Source organism: Rissa tridactyla, chromosome 6 (assembly GCF_028500815.1).
Source record: "Rissa tridactyla isolate bRisTri1 chromosome 6, bRisTri1.patW.cur.20221130, whole genome shotgun sequence".
NCBI lineage: Eukaryota > Metazoa > Chordata > Aves > Charadriiformes > Laridae > Rissa > Rissa tridactyla.
This window is the reverse complement of record NC_071471.1, coordinates 39,838,326-39,853,150: the sequence shown is the minus strand read 5'-3', so window position 1 is coordinate 39,853,150 and position 14,825 is coordinate 39,838,326. Positions and strand designations below refer to the sequence as shown.

The window sequence follows — 14,825 nt, the reverse complement described above, 5'->3', positions numbered from 1 at the left end:
CAAACAAGTAACAATATCAGACTAGATCACCTTGGTTATTAAAACTAAAGGACTTGGTGAAATATTTCGGAGCCCTCTTGTAGCTGTTTTTGTTCCAATTGCAGGTGGCCTACACCAACACAGCCCCGTAAAGCTTCACGTGTGGCTGTGACCTTCTTTCCCCTTCTAACATGGACTTGGGTGATGCAGGCGAGTCTGCTCCCTCCACAAAAGATGTGATCTAGTGAGGAAGAGGACAGTATTTCTAGGAAGACAGTGGTGCAGTTCATTATGCAGCGAGCAGCTTGGAATTGCTATATTCATCATGCTTCTCTGCATCATTAGCAAAATGAAAATCTGAGGACCTGATGAAAACTGAGGAAAGCAACCAGTTCTTTGCCCAGCCCCTGCCAGAGCTGAGTGTAAGTGGGCCACGTGGTTATCTTTAACACGCTGGAGGTGGCCCAGGCACCATGAGCCAAAGAGCTTTCATCAAAGACGGAAAGAAGAAGAAAGCGTTCCCTCTGAGATACTCATGCACTGGGTGATAGTGGCCTTGGCAAAACAACCTCAGAAACCTGAACTCTGGTTGCTTCTCAGGTAAGTAGAAGAGCACTTGTTGTGTAACGCTGTGTAAGCCCAGAGTTTTTAATATGGTCTGTTTAAATTAAGCATGCTGAAACCATGGCATCTAACACAGTGGAGAAGAAGGAGCTCTATTGCAAGAGCTGTTCTTCTCCTCTGACCTGGACTGTTTGTGACCATAAGCATAGAAAATCTACCCTGGTTACCTGTAGTAGAAAAGGACTAGATCAGAGTTTTAATATCACTACGTCTGTGTTGCACTTTGTCCTGCTTTTGAAGGAAATTAAAAAGCTGCCTGAAATGCTCACACGTGCATAAAAACCTGGGTTTTGTAAACATGAAACGTCCAGATGAAATTAGAAGGAATGGCTTAACGCTACTGTTGAATCTTTTTTTTGTGGGTATCTTTTTTACATCTAACCTTTGTGACACTGACTATCTAAAAATTTAAATTGAAAAGTTGGAAGTTTAGGAGCTCACTACTGGAAATGTGGGCTGAGCTTCAGTCAGTGCTCAGCTTCAGTCAGCCTGCTCAGTGCAGGTTTTGTGCAAGAAAGAATATAGTCCTTTAATATTGAGTAAGAGAAACAGAATTAGCTCCTTCTAAGGGCTTTGAGCTTCCATGTCTTTCACATTGAAAACATTCGTGGAAGTCGGTGGGCATTTTCAGTACCAGAGGAATGCAGGATTAAGTCGAAAATCTACCTGTTAAGGACTAGGTAACATCAGAATGAAAGTATACTATGTTATATTGCATCCAAATATCACATTTAATTACCTAGTTTTTACACCTTACTGCGTGTGGTGCTTGCAGCTCTGAATAATGTTCTTATTTGGTTAGATTTATATACACAGTAAAAGGGGAAGTAACTGCAGCTGTACTGCTGTCAGCTACAGAGCACAGCACAAATTGTAGGAATTCACAGTGTGGGCTCTACACAGAGCTAAGCAATTCTTTAAAATACGATGAATAATTCTACAAAACACTGCAGGATCCAGCTCTCTGAACCTCATTCAAACAGATTTCTGACTCCTTTTGTAAGCGCGATTGGTGTACGTGTGCCAGCGAGGGTCAGGGTGTTTGAGCAGGAAGAGGAGTTATGTACGTGTTGAATCTCAAACTATAAATCAGAATCTTAGTGGGTAATGGGCAGGTTCTTGTCTCTTGTGACCCAGCTAAGACACAGGTACTGTATTTAGTGGTTTGCACATTTTAAAAAACTGATGATGACAACCTTCAGAAAGTGGAAAACTGCTCAGAAACAGTAGCAGACCTTGAAACAGCTGCAGGAATCCCAGGAGGTCCTTGCTTTATGTGGGGCACTGCAAAGAAATTGTTTTGTCATACCAGCTCCCTCAGCACATCAATATACTTTGCAAAATAATTTAGCTTTTTCTTTGTTCTCATTACTGTTCACCCACCAAATGCTTGCATTTTACTTGTTCTTGCAGGTAAGTGCTATTACTCTGAGTCGTTGCTGCTGCTATGAGTCTGCATGCAACACAAACCTGACAGAAAATGTTTCAGCATAACTTAGTTTATTAGTCTTCCAAGTTAAAAAAAATAATGAAAAAAGAGTAGGACAAAGAGGAGAAACAAGAAATACTGATATATGTCATAATGAAAATGGAGTTCGGTCTCAAAGTCTTCTTCCGCTTGCTATAGTTTGTAAATTATTCCTAAATTGTACATAAAATATGAACATTTCAGTTAGCTCAAGTAACTCTGTATCCCTTCATGGGTCCCAACAGACCTGCTGATTTACACCTGCTGACATCTGAGCTGTAGTAATTGGTGTTGATATTCTTGAACTGTATTTAGGTTTAGGTATTTAGTTCGAACGTGGTTTTCAAGAAGCTGAAAATGTTGGGGTGTTGTTAGGGTAGCTGCAGGGATAACTGCATGATGCTATCCTTGTTATTCAAACAAGGCTTACTGGCAATATTTGAATTAGGAAAACGGTAAGATTTAAATTAAAACAGGCATGGAAACATTGCTTCCTGGTGCGTGATGTTCCTATGCCGTTGCCTTGTGAAGTCTCTCCACACAGGCCTTTCGATCGCTGGCTTGCAGATGTGGGCAGAAGGCAGATGTGGGCATCGCCCCCGAGGCGGCGCAGCCCTTGATGTGCCACAGTGCCCCATGCCTCTTCTGCCGCCTTCTCACAGGCTCCATGCCGCCGTGTCCTTACGTTCCTGTGCCGCCCTTACAAACACCACCCGTGCCCTTCGCTGTGTGCACTGCGCGGGTGTGACAGTGACTGGCTGGACACGCTGCTAGGCACGCTGGCGCCCTTGGGCTAACGCTTCCCTCAGGCAGCCAAGATGGCGCCCGGCCGGGCTGAGGGCTCCCCTCCGCGCCCCGCCCCCGTTCCCTGGGCGACGGCGACGCCGAGCCGCGGGCAACATGGCGGCGCCGGGGCAGGTACTCCCCTCCGCCGGGCCTGCGCTGGCCTCCTGGTCCCTTCACCGGCCTCGGCTCATCCCGCGGGACTGGGGGGTGGTCTGAGGGGCTGCGGCCGGGGCAGGGCTGGGGCCGCTCCCAGCGCCCCCTCCTTTATTTCTGTAATTTACTTTAAATGTCTTTGTTAAGCTTCAGAGAAGGTAAAAAGGTGTTAAAAATGCAGCGTTGGGCGTACGTACCTGTGTAACATTCGTCCCCGAGAGAGTTGAAGGGAGAGTTTCTGTTTTTTAAGCGTATGGGTGTTTCCTGTCTCATTGGCGGTGGGGGGATCTCCACGTTTGCGAGCGCTGAGGGGATGGGTGCAGTTTCCCCTCGGAGAGCGCTGAGGGGGGGAAACTCACACCTCCCACCCAGCAGCATCACGCCTGTATTTCTCACCTTTCCTTGCTTTAGGTAGCTAGAGGATTTCACAAATCCACAGCATTCTCCTTAATATTTGCTTTTTTTCCTTGTCTTTAGCCTCCTCTATTTGTTTTTTTTTTCTTGTTTTCTTTTTTTTGCATTGCAACCTTCGACTTGATTGACAGGCAGGCAACTCATCTCGTGCTGCACGTCAAGAGGCGTAGAAGAATACAAGTTATTCCTCCCAAGAACGTATGAGATCTTGCTCAGAATTTCTCCCTCAAGCCTGTCTATATAGTTGTAGCTCCTACGAGATAATTTTCTTCCAGTTGAACTGTGTTGCTGTTTTCTTAGATGTCCAAGAAGTTACCATGACTGTGGTGGAAGTGATTAACTGCCTTCAGCCAGTGTAATAGTCGCATCTGTTGGCATTAACCTACCCTAGTGATATTCGGTACAAAAGCTTAACATTTAGGTTTCCTTAAATAAATCCTCTTCCCTGTGAAATGTATTATTATGTATTCTAAATGCTTTATGAAAAAATATATTTGTCTTTCATGGTATTCTCTGTTAGTGTTCTCTGTAAATATTTTGGCAGTTGGAGCGGCGTAACACTGGGGTAATGCAGTCAGCTAGATCATAGTGAGAGGATACAAGGTGTACTGGATGGGAAACGACAGGCTGTCAAAAATAGGTTGTACATCCAGTTGAAATGTACCACTGAAATTTTCGTCATTTTTACTTCGTGGCTTTATAAAAGGAATCTTTGGAGAAATTCATCGAACGCGTTTTTTCCATGTATTTTCTGTTCCTTGTGTATTGAACTTTGTTCTACGCATGATAACTTACCTTTGCAATACTTTCTACTATCCTTTATTATGTTGTGGGTTTTTTTGTGAACTCTGTGGAATTGTGCATTTTTATAAATTAAATTAGATAGTCTCCAGTTTTGGCTGAAGGTAGCTTTGCATGGTCTATATGTAAGCTGTAGGGAACACTGTATTCTGCCGCTCTTTTTGTTATATTGTTTCTTAGATCTTGAGACAGTTCCTTCTGATTTAAATTGAATATTTTTATAATTGTTCAGACTTGTAATTACTTTCAACAGAAAGCATATTAGAAAAATCTGAATCCTCATCTTAGCAAGTCTTGTCGCTGCTTTATTTTTAACAACATTTTTCCCAATAAGTAGTCTGCAGCTGTGAAAACATCAGTAAAGTTTAATGTCATAATTCATTTAGTCATCCATAGATCTTGAGGTTTGGACCGTATAAAATTTTTTTAAACATATGTTGTTATTAAAAAGCCACTATCAGCATGTGTTGTTTATAATGGTCCTCTGAACGCTTTCCTTCCATATAGGTTTTATCTTTTACATTTGATAATCTGCATATTTCTCTTTTGAATGTAGCTGAAATTAGCGTTACTATTTTTATTTCCTTATTTGTTTGACAACAAAAGAAAGATTATGACTAAAAATAGCAACTATTGATTTTAACTTCCCACTGTGGGAGCGGACAAGTGGGGCTTTTTTAAAACAAGCAATAACAGTGAATGCATTTCTGTGTCTGCCTTAACTATTTATGTAGACAGCTTCAAGATTTTCTGCTTCTGGTGAAGTATTTGACAGCTTGATAACAAAATGCTTATAATAATACAAATAACAGCCTGTGTTGCTGGTGTGGTTTTTCTTTTTTTTTTTTTCATTCCCGTTTTGATTAAAGTTGTAAGTGATACGCAACACTTTGAGGGTACATCTGTACTGCTGTCAGCAGTATCGTTCAGACAGAGGTAGCTGAGCTAGCTTTAAATCAACTAGCTCAGGTACTGGAAACTGTCAAGCTGTGGCAGCAGAGTTTGGTCCAGACTAATTTCCCTGATGGAGTGAGGACAGGAGGATGTTGGGTTCCTTACAATTCAGGTATCTGCTATAATTTAAGAGAGCTGATAAGCTATTCCTTTGTGAGTATATTGTTGAAAGTCGTTGTTTTGCAAAGCATGGTGGTGTTTTGTCAAACGAATGCAAATAAGTACCATTTTCAGCCACTGCAGAGGGCTCATCCCAAAGGACTAGCTTATTTTCCTCCAGGAACACTGGTGCTCGTTTCCAGTGTTGTGTTTCAAGGTTTTGCACTCTGGAAAGGCCCTCACCAAAGCTCCAGATGGGGGGGGCATTTTGTCTAGCCAGAGATGACTCACCTGGGGTTTGGGTTTTTGAGAGAGTGTTCTTCCCCACCCCCCCAAACATAAAGGTTTTTTGTAATTTGCCATTTATTACTCTTCTCCTAATGTTTTCTGCTTCATGGTGGTTTTGTTAACATTGGCCGAGAGATTCAAGGAAGGCCTTATTCTTTTGTTTTAGAATATCTGATTTGGTATTTTGATTTGATGCTGTTGACAAGGGGTGCCCAAAGTGTTTGGAGTAATTTATTGAACAGCGAGAAGCATATTATACATTCAGTACAGCTAAAAATTCTTTGAAGGAAAATAAAGCAGCAACAAATAATTCTCTAATACTAGTCTGTATTTCAATAGGTTAAGTCTGCTGCTGGGAGTATTGGGAGGACTGGTTTGTTTTTTTTTTTCCCCAACACATGAGGATAGCATTACCAGAATTAACTCACCTTGGATTACCTCAGTCAGTCACTACAGTTAACGGTAAAATGAATGGTAAATTCTTTGACATCAGTCAACACATATATAAAATAACTTCATTTTGAAGTGGTGGTTAAAGACAGCAATCAAAAGGCAAAAGAGTATTCAATCAAAAAAAATATAACCTTTTAGCCATTTGTGTGTGTGTAGGTTCTGCCCAAACAGAAACTTTCCACAAATATGAGATTGTTCAGATGATTCATGGACTTTCCCTACTTTTTTAAATTACAGAAACATTGATAATTTTAAAAATTAATTTCTAAGTTATGTTCTTTCTTTCCTGGGGCTCCTCATCAATCGTTTGGAACAGTATTTCTTATTATCTGATACCTGTGCTTGTTGTAGTGGGCAGCGGGGCCACAAATCTGTCCTTACCGTGAGCAGTAACAGAGAGTAACACCCCCACGGGTGAGGGGTGGTGCTGCTGGGAATATCGTTACAGACGCTGGGTGATGAAATGGTGAAATGGGAAGCGTTCACTTTGCCGTGTAAACTGTCAGATTCTGATGTGCAGATTACAGAGCCTTATCTGCAATATTGAGTTACAACAGCTTGAATATCTCTTAAGTTTAAACTGCAGACCTTAGTTGGTTAAAGAATATATTTCTAATGCTAGAGGACCTTTAAATGTGTTGAAAGAGATTATAGGTGACTGAGTGCAAGGCACCTGGAGTTATTTTTAAATAAATTTTTGTAATCTTATATAGTTTATATATTGCTATGATAAAACACTACATACTAAGACTTCGGCAAATTTTCCCAGAGGTCCTTCTTGCTGTTTGTAATTCAGAGAATGAGATGAGCCTTAGCATCAGCATGTTAAGTGTGCTGGGCCTGACAATGCCATGTGGGTTAGAAAGTTTCATGCTGTAGTAAGCCAGGTACGTATTGGAGACACGAGAATACTCCTTTTTGGACAAGCATTTTCTGACATGATGGATGTTGCCTGATATCTTTCAAGAAGCAGTGAGGAATTAGTCTGAGTGAGATTCTTGGGAGTTCAGGTAAAAAGTTGCTTTCCAGAAGGTTCAACTTTTTGCCTACTAACCTGTTCCTTACAGTACGAGATGTAAGCAGTGGGAGGAAAAAAAAAAGACTTTTGATGCATCTCTATTTACAGGACTACTGCTGTGATCTTGAATGGTGGAGGAGTGTTGTGCAGGTAGTTGAGAATGTTATGGGAGGGTCTTTGTTCTTACTCACACCTGGCCTGTAACTACAGAGGATAAGCCAGAAGATAGCTTGGTGAGAACAAAACTACTATGCTTTGAACTTTCTTATGCTTTTCTTTCTGATACAGTGCTAAATTCCTCATGGTGTACTGATAAAGTCCATCTGGAGTAATACCTGTAAAACATTAACATTTTGCCTTATAAAGAAGTATGGTCAGTAAGGTGTTGACTGAGTGACTAGTAATATGCCATTTCTATAACGGTGCAAAAATACATAGTAAAGTATGCTACGTATTGGCCATTCTGAGAGAAAGAGATGAACTGGTATCAATTCAGTTCCCAAAACCTCAATATCAGTTATTCTTTTAATTCAGCTCTCACTACTTCTAAAGAATATCTTGTTCAACAAGTTCCTAACACCACCAGTCACTTCAGGAACGCATTCATATTTTTCCTACTTATTCAAAAGAATCTTTCAATGGTTGTGTAATATTAGCATGTAGAGCTATTCTTTTTTTTTTTTTTCCCTAGCTAGGGCATGCAGCTTCAATTACATCAACATTACTGACTGCAGGAGTACTTCTTTTTATACTGCATGAATTATTGCTAATAAAAGCAAAAGCAAACTAATGTCATGCTCCTAACTACATGAAGGAAGCCTTCATTTACTTCATTCCTGTTGTTCTGCTGAGACATTGTGTCTGAGACTAACTTCTTTACAGTTGGGAACAATAATTTTTTGTGTTAAAGTACATGTGAAAGTACTTTAGTACTTAATTAGAGGAAAAAAACTAGTCTGTCCACTAAATGTTCTTTGTTGCCCTCAGTCTTGTTTCGTCAGTCTTGAATGTTGTCATTCAGCTGGTCCTGGATTTTTAAGTATATCTTGCAGTTTGGCAGCAGCAGGGGGAGTAGTGTAGCTTTATTTGGGGGCTTTCCTTGACCAATTCTAGAATTAGTTAATTATTAGCCCAGAACAATGCTGTTCAGGCTCAAAAATCAGCTCATGTTAGGAAATCTTCCACTTCTCTCTCTCTAGGTGAGCTAGAAACATTATTCTGCAAGCTTTGCCTTGCTGCGCTGCTGTGAAGCCCAAGGCCCACAGATGTGGAAGTGTGCCTGCTGCTAGTAAATTATGATCAGATTTTCTCAGACTTTTTTGTGTCCTGGTGCAGAAACAGGTTAGGCCTATTAGACTGTCAGTCATGAGGGACTGGAAGGGATCTCTGGGACGTGAGCTGGTTCCGCTGCCTGCACAGAGGTGGGCCAGCACTGAATGCAGACCAGGGCTTTGTCCAGTTTAGTCCTGAAAACCTGCAAGGATGGAGATCCTTGCACCTTTCTGGGTAACCTATTCTAATGCTTTAATTATGTTCATAATGAAATATTTTTCCTTATGCTGTCCCATGCTAATGTATTGTACGTCTCTCCCAACTGAAATTATTCTATTCTATTCTATTACCATTGTCCTTTGTTTGCCTGCCATGCACCTCTGTAAGCAGTCTGGCTCATCTCACATTTTATAATGTGCTTTGACACCTCCCTTTGTCACCTACATATTCTATTGTAAAGCAGGGGTTTTGTCCACTATTTTATTTATATCATAGATTTCTTACTGAAGTCTGTGGTTGAATGTTTTTGGTTGGTGATACACACGAAATAAAATAGTATCAAATGTTCCTGTTTTTTGTAAGAACGTTGCATTATTGGTTCATGCTCAGTTTGTTATCCGCTATAACACGTGCATCCTTGTGTTTCCTATAAGGAACTGCCTTCTGTATTACAAATATACAGACCTTTCCTGAAACAGTAGTGTCAGGTCATTATATGAGTATTATTGCGTTGCAGCAAATATCTTAAGACTTTTTTTTTTTTTTTTTTGGTTAGAGAAGGAGTCAGTGTAGACAATAAATTTGAAAATGCAATCAAGTACAGGGTGGAGAGCAAATAGCACGGTAATGTGTATGTGTACTCATCATAAGCAGAAACTGAAATTTAATTACTGTGCAGTCTAGTATCATGTTGGTCAAATCTAGATTCATGGAATCTTTTTCACCTTTATATTTCTGTTGTTTTTACTTGCAAGTTAATTTAATCTTGTGCTGCACATAATATGTCACTATGTTCCCACATGAATTTAAGATAAAAATATTATTTTCCGTGTATCTGCCCAGCTTTTCTCTAGTGAAAATGTGTTAGAGTATTGTGTGGCTGCCATGTAATTATAGCTGTGTTACATTTTTGGCATTTGTTGAATTAATCCCTTGCATACTTCCTCAAAATAATACTGTTATTTAGATAAGTTACTGACATAATAAAATAAATCTTTTAAAATTCTATTCCTATATACGTGTGTGTGTAGGAAGAAGACCGAGATCAGGATGCCATAGGTGGAAAAAAGATTATTAATCGGACATTTCTTTCTCTTTCCCAAATTACTGCTTTGTCAGAACAAAATGTGGAAGGAGTTCAAAAGTAAGTGGCAATGATAAAAGTGCTAGAACCAATACAATAATGAAATAGAAATTATAGACTTGTTTGTTAGATTTCTTTTGTGATGGTTACATCATTAGTCTTAATCGTGCAGTTAAATGATTGCTATTTAATGCGAATCATGAAAGACAGGGAGAAATACTGTTGATCTCAGATCCAATTTGTTTTACTATATTTCCTGTGTCTCGTGATTATTCTTTGTTTGTTTTCTTCCTACTGATATTTCACATTGATATGGTTTCTGAGTTTACAATAGTATTAAATATGCTGTAAATTAAATACCAAGATGTAAATAAGAACAGCCAATACTGAGCTTTTTTTTATAAGTCTCACTTGGTAGCTTTTCTGCTAAAACATTTAAGATTCTGTACTGTAACATGAGTTATTGAAAAATCAGAAAGGTTTTAAAAGTTCAGAAAGAGATGGAAATCATAAGAAGGTATTAGTAGGTAGCCATTATGGTGCACTGGGGAAATAGGAGGCAGCCAAAGACTTCTGATGTAAGCCCATCTTGTCTTTCCTGTAGCAACACTCTCCCTTGTTATTAGCGCTTAATAGCAGCTAAATTTAGGAGGCCAGGAGTTCAACTTGAGACTCTAGACTTACATTTTAAGGATGGGATTTTTCAGAAGTGCCCAAATTATTTAGGAGCACGTGTCCACTAGCAAATTCTTAGTGAATTGAAAGTCAAAAGGCTGGTCCACTGGATGAGTTTTGGGGGAGGGGGGAAATAAAAAATCCAACCTTGTCCCTCTGAAAAGATAAACCATTAATTAGAGATTAAAATATTATTCGTGAAATACATTCTGTTCCTCTGATTTGTCACTGTACTGAGGAAATAAAAGTTCTTTCAGGTTTGTTTTTTATTTAAAGAAAACTGGAAAGAAGGTTTGTTCCCATCAAATAATAAAAAATAAAATTTCCTTCTTTTACTGTTTTCGCTTGTACAATAGACCTCTTATTTTAGAGGAGGCTGAAGCGTATAACTTGCTGGAGACTAAAATGTGCTTAACGATGCAATTTATTGTGAAACTTTCTCATTAAGATTTGAAAAAGAAGCATTGGAAAATACTATGTTTCTTCTTAGTCTCAGCTGATCACATGCCTATTTTTATATATATACACACACTGTACTAGTGGAACATAAAGTATATATTGCATCTGACTGAAAAGAGGATAGTTACAGAGTATTTTATGCACTCTAAGCGGTTTAGCAGCAGCATTAAAATTTTGTTAGTTTACCACAGTGTCTGTACACAAGAGCAGTTTGAAGGCCACGGCTAAGGTTAGAAGATCAGAATAGATCTGATTCATTATGAGAATTTTGATGTCCTGCGTTCCCATCTATCATGGAGTTTTATACTGCTGCCCATCGCCGTAGGACTTGAGCACCTTCCGTGAAGGGAGAAATAGCGATCAGGGTAACTAGGAAATCTAAATGCCCCATCATTTGCCAATCATTTATAGATGCTGTTGTCAGTGACATGCCTTACAGAACATTGAAAAGATGAGTACTGGCATTGTTAGCAGCATCAGAGAAAAATCTAAATCCCTGAGAAGCTCTGATTATGAAAACACAGAGTTGGCAGGAGCTTCAGAAAGAGAGGATATGGACTGTTTCAAACCTTGGAAAGTTAAGCTGGCCACATTCCACTTCTATTTCAGTACACAGTTAAGTGTTTTTAACCGACTTGCATGTGTTCAGCAGTACAAATTTGTCATGCAGAACAAAGGAATACATGTTTTAAACAAAACTGATTGGATTATATGGTTTACTTTGTTAGCTATTGAGGATTTAATTAAAAAAAGAAACTCATCTTATTTGACAGTGTATCTCTACTGTCTTGGTGAAAACCCTGAAAAACTAATGGTTGCCTATCAGTAGGTCTGAGATTAATGCCCTCCTTAGGAAAAAAGAGAAGCAGGGGGCGGGGGGCAAAGGCTTTGCTCTTTTACAGGGGACTAGAAACTGTGATCACAACTGGCACCTGTATCGTCAGGTATAGTTAAGAAGCCAAGGATTGCTTTAATGTAAAACTTAACTACCTGAGACATGGCTGATGTTATAATGGAAGAACTGCAAACTGAAGCCCTAGCCCCGATCCCCTCTCTTCATGTGGAAAAATGTGCACAATTATTATAAAAGACATAACTAATTCTGTGTTTGGATAGAGTAGACATAAATGTGTCAGCAACAGCATGGTCTCCTACAAGGGAGTATATTTTTTCATCACTTTTTCAAGTTAAACTAAGTGGAAAAATTTCCACAGTGTGCCAGTAAAATAGGATGAGGCTCTTCTTACATGTTTTGACCATTATGAAAGTGGAATTTAAGTTTCTAAATATTTTAGGTACTTTCAGTAATTCTATATTATATTATTTACATTAATTTTCAAATGTAATTTTTCTTCAGAGGCTACATGAAAAATAATCTTGAAAGAGAAACAAGATCTTTTTAGTACTGTAAAACTATTCAATCAGAGTGAAAGAGTGGTATTAGAACGTGGAGACTAATTGTGCCATTTCATCCTACAGACTTCTTCCTGAACAAACACTGGCATTTTCAGTGCATTTCTCTTTGGGTTTTGTAATGCTTTTGTATTTGTTATTTCATTAATCATATCTTAAGATTTAAATAGTGTCTGTTGAAAACCTGTAGGGGTGTGTGTACTTTTTTCAGTTGATACGTCCTCTGAATATAAATGTTCCTATCTAGAAATTGGCGTAGCTAAATTCCAGGAAGATATATACATATACGTATAATATAATAACAGTGAGTTTTATAGATATAATTATAAGCAGACTGAGTTAAACTTTGGAATCTGTAATTTATTTTTTAATTTTATTATTTTACTCTGCAATTTCTTCTAGAAAGCTGGAAGAATTCTTGAATTTTAAACAATTAAAGACATCTTTGAAAGAAGCTATTTTGCTAGATTATTATACTGCAGGATTTTGGTGGGCTAAAGAAAGGAACTTCAGTGTTATACAGCTTTCAGGATTCATGGATCTATTAAATTACCTGTTGGAGAACCTCAGTGGTAAGTATAATTAAAAATTGTAAAATAAATATCTGAAGTGGAAGGCAAAAATGTTTTCCAGTGATTTTAATAGAGCGATATTTAATTACAAGTAATTGTGAAATTACTAATTTTCCTCTTGAATGTTGGCATGTTGTACGTTGTACCTGAAAATAATTCTTATTGGCAGACATTAAACTCTCATTAGGGAGCACTGCAGTCTTTTTAGCAGAATATCCCTCATTCTTTGTTTGTATAGTATGTGGTTCAAAAGGGCCAGGTCCTGAAGAGACCTCGTCTTTGCAATGGTAAAATAAATAACAATTGCAGTAGAGTAAGAGCAAGAAGCTCCTAAATTCCAATTCTAGCTGTCTTTGTGACTGACTCACTGTAGCCTTGGGCACATTTCTCTCCTGTTTGAGATGTTCAGTACATCCTGTAGCATTACAGCAGGTGAATTACATTTATTTTATCCTTGGAGGTCAACTCTCAGGCAGCTTTCTATATGGCAAATGCTGCACTTCTGGCACAAAATATATTGGTTAACTAAAGACTGGTGAGGGAAGTAAACTGGCGTCACTGCTGAAGATGAAAAATGACAATGAAAGGACTGTAGCTCCTGTGGCTACGAGGAAATTTGCAACAAAGCATGTTGCTGGGGTCTAGTGGGAACAAAATAGCCAGAAAAAATGGTAGCAGCGTCCTCTAAAACCCGTTTTTCAGAGATCACAATGCTTACTTAACATTCACTTTGAAGGTGATTATGTTGAGAAAAGTCCATCCCAGAGGAAGAGCAAAAGGACTCAGCGGTTCCATTCAAAGAGAAGATGAATATTTAAAATCAAGCTCATAATAGTTATTATACTCTTTCATTGTAATTTAATTCAAGGGCCTTTCTGACTTGGAATTTTGACAGAATATGTACGTGCTTTATGATCATTGGAATTCCAGTTGTCCTTCCTGTCTCCAATGAGAAAGTATCTTAACATATGCTAACTATATTAATATAACAATGGAGAAGAATGGAAACATGTCAGAAATTAGTTTTATGAGCCTGTATGTAATGCCTGTGTACTAGACAGGCTGGTAGCACAACCGATTATTAAAGCTGACTGACGTTTCTCAGGAATGTGATCTTAGTTGCATAAAGCTTTGCCAGAGTTTAACTCTTTAAGCTGAAATGTTCCATGGCAATGTCTGTCTCTGATTAATTTCTATATATAAAATTACAACTAAAGCAGTTCAATGGGCTTGCAGACAGAGCCTGTGGGAAAAAAAATGTATTATTTTGTGCCCTTTTTTTTTATTATTTTTAACAACTTTAATACCCTGGTGCTTTGAAGTAAAGAAATAAGGTTTGGCAAGCAAATGTGAATTTGCTTTTTGCTGTCCTGTGAAAATCCATTCGAATTTGGCTAAGATACATGGCTTTTAGGGAAAGAAAATGCAGTTTGTAAATGCTTAGAGGAGACTTTTTATATTCTTTTCACAGCTAAGTTCCCCGAATAATTCATCTTATAAAGTATGCTCTAGCCCAGGGCTGAGATGAATTTCCTTGTAATTACTGCTCTCAGCCGGTGCAAGTTCCAAGACCAAACGTTTCAACTAAGAGCAAAATGCTGATGTCTTCCATATTAATGACCGTTTCTTTTGCCTTCCCTACATTGGACCCAATCGGCCTGGAGAATTAAGCTGGTTTGACCATAATAGCAAGAATAGCATGGAGCAGAAAAAATGGATTTGGAGAAGGAGGGTAGTGGAAACTCATTTAAGGCTGGTAAAGGAGAGGGGGAAACTGAGGTTTGGAAAATGGAGGCTTTGGTTGATTGGGAGCCAGGATGAATTAATTACATGATTTGGTTCATCTTCTGTTCTTTGAGGGTAAAGTGCTCCTTACCTGACAGAAGTACTGTGAGAGCCTTCCTGAGAGAGGTGGTTGGGTCTGAAAATCACTTGCACAGAAGAAGGAGAAAATTTTGACTAGCTGGCGACAGACCTGGGCCTGTGTGTTGTGACTTCTCATGATCTTGTTACGTGTCTTCGCGTCCCTACTAACTGTGATATTTCTGGTTCTATTGCTCTTTCTCATTTCCCATGGCTTCTACTCTATTCCAT

The 14,825-nt window shown here is 38.8% G+C and overlaps 1 protein-coding gene across 5 annotated transcripts in view; it reads left to right on the top strand.

The window, feature by feature from the left end:
- The window catches only part of CABCOCO1 (ciliary associated calcium binding coiled-coil 1), a 133,407-nt gene that overhangs the window by 78,380 nt on the left and 40,202 nt on the right, over positions 1-14,825 (top strand). For 2 of the 5 annotated variants that reach the window (XM_054207044.1, XM_054207039.1), the window contains exons 2-3: positions 9,560-9,672; positions 12,562-12,731. In XM_054207044.1, coding sequence (XP_054063019.1) covers positions 9,560-9,672; positions 12,562-12,731 — 283 coding nt within the window. Of the gene's footprint in view, positions 1-8,446; positions 8,544-9,559; positions 9,673-12,561; positions 12,732-14,825 lie in introns of those variants that run through there. The other 3 variants (XM_054207041.1, XM_054207042.1, XM_054207040.1) reach the window with 2 other exon arrangements.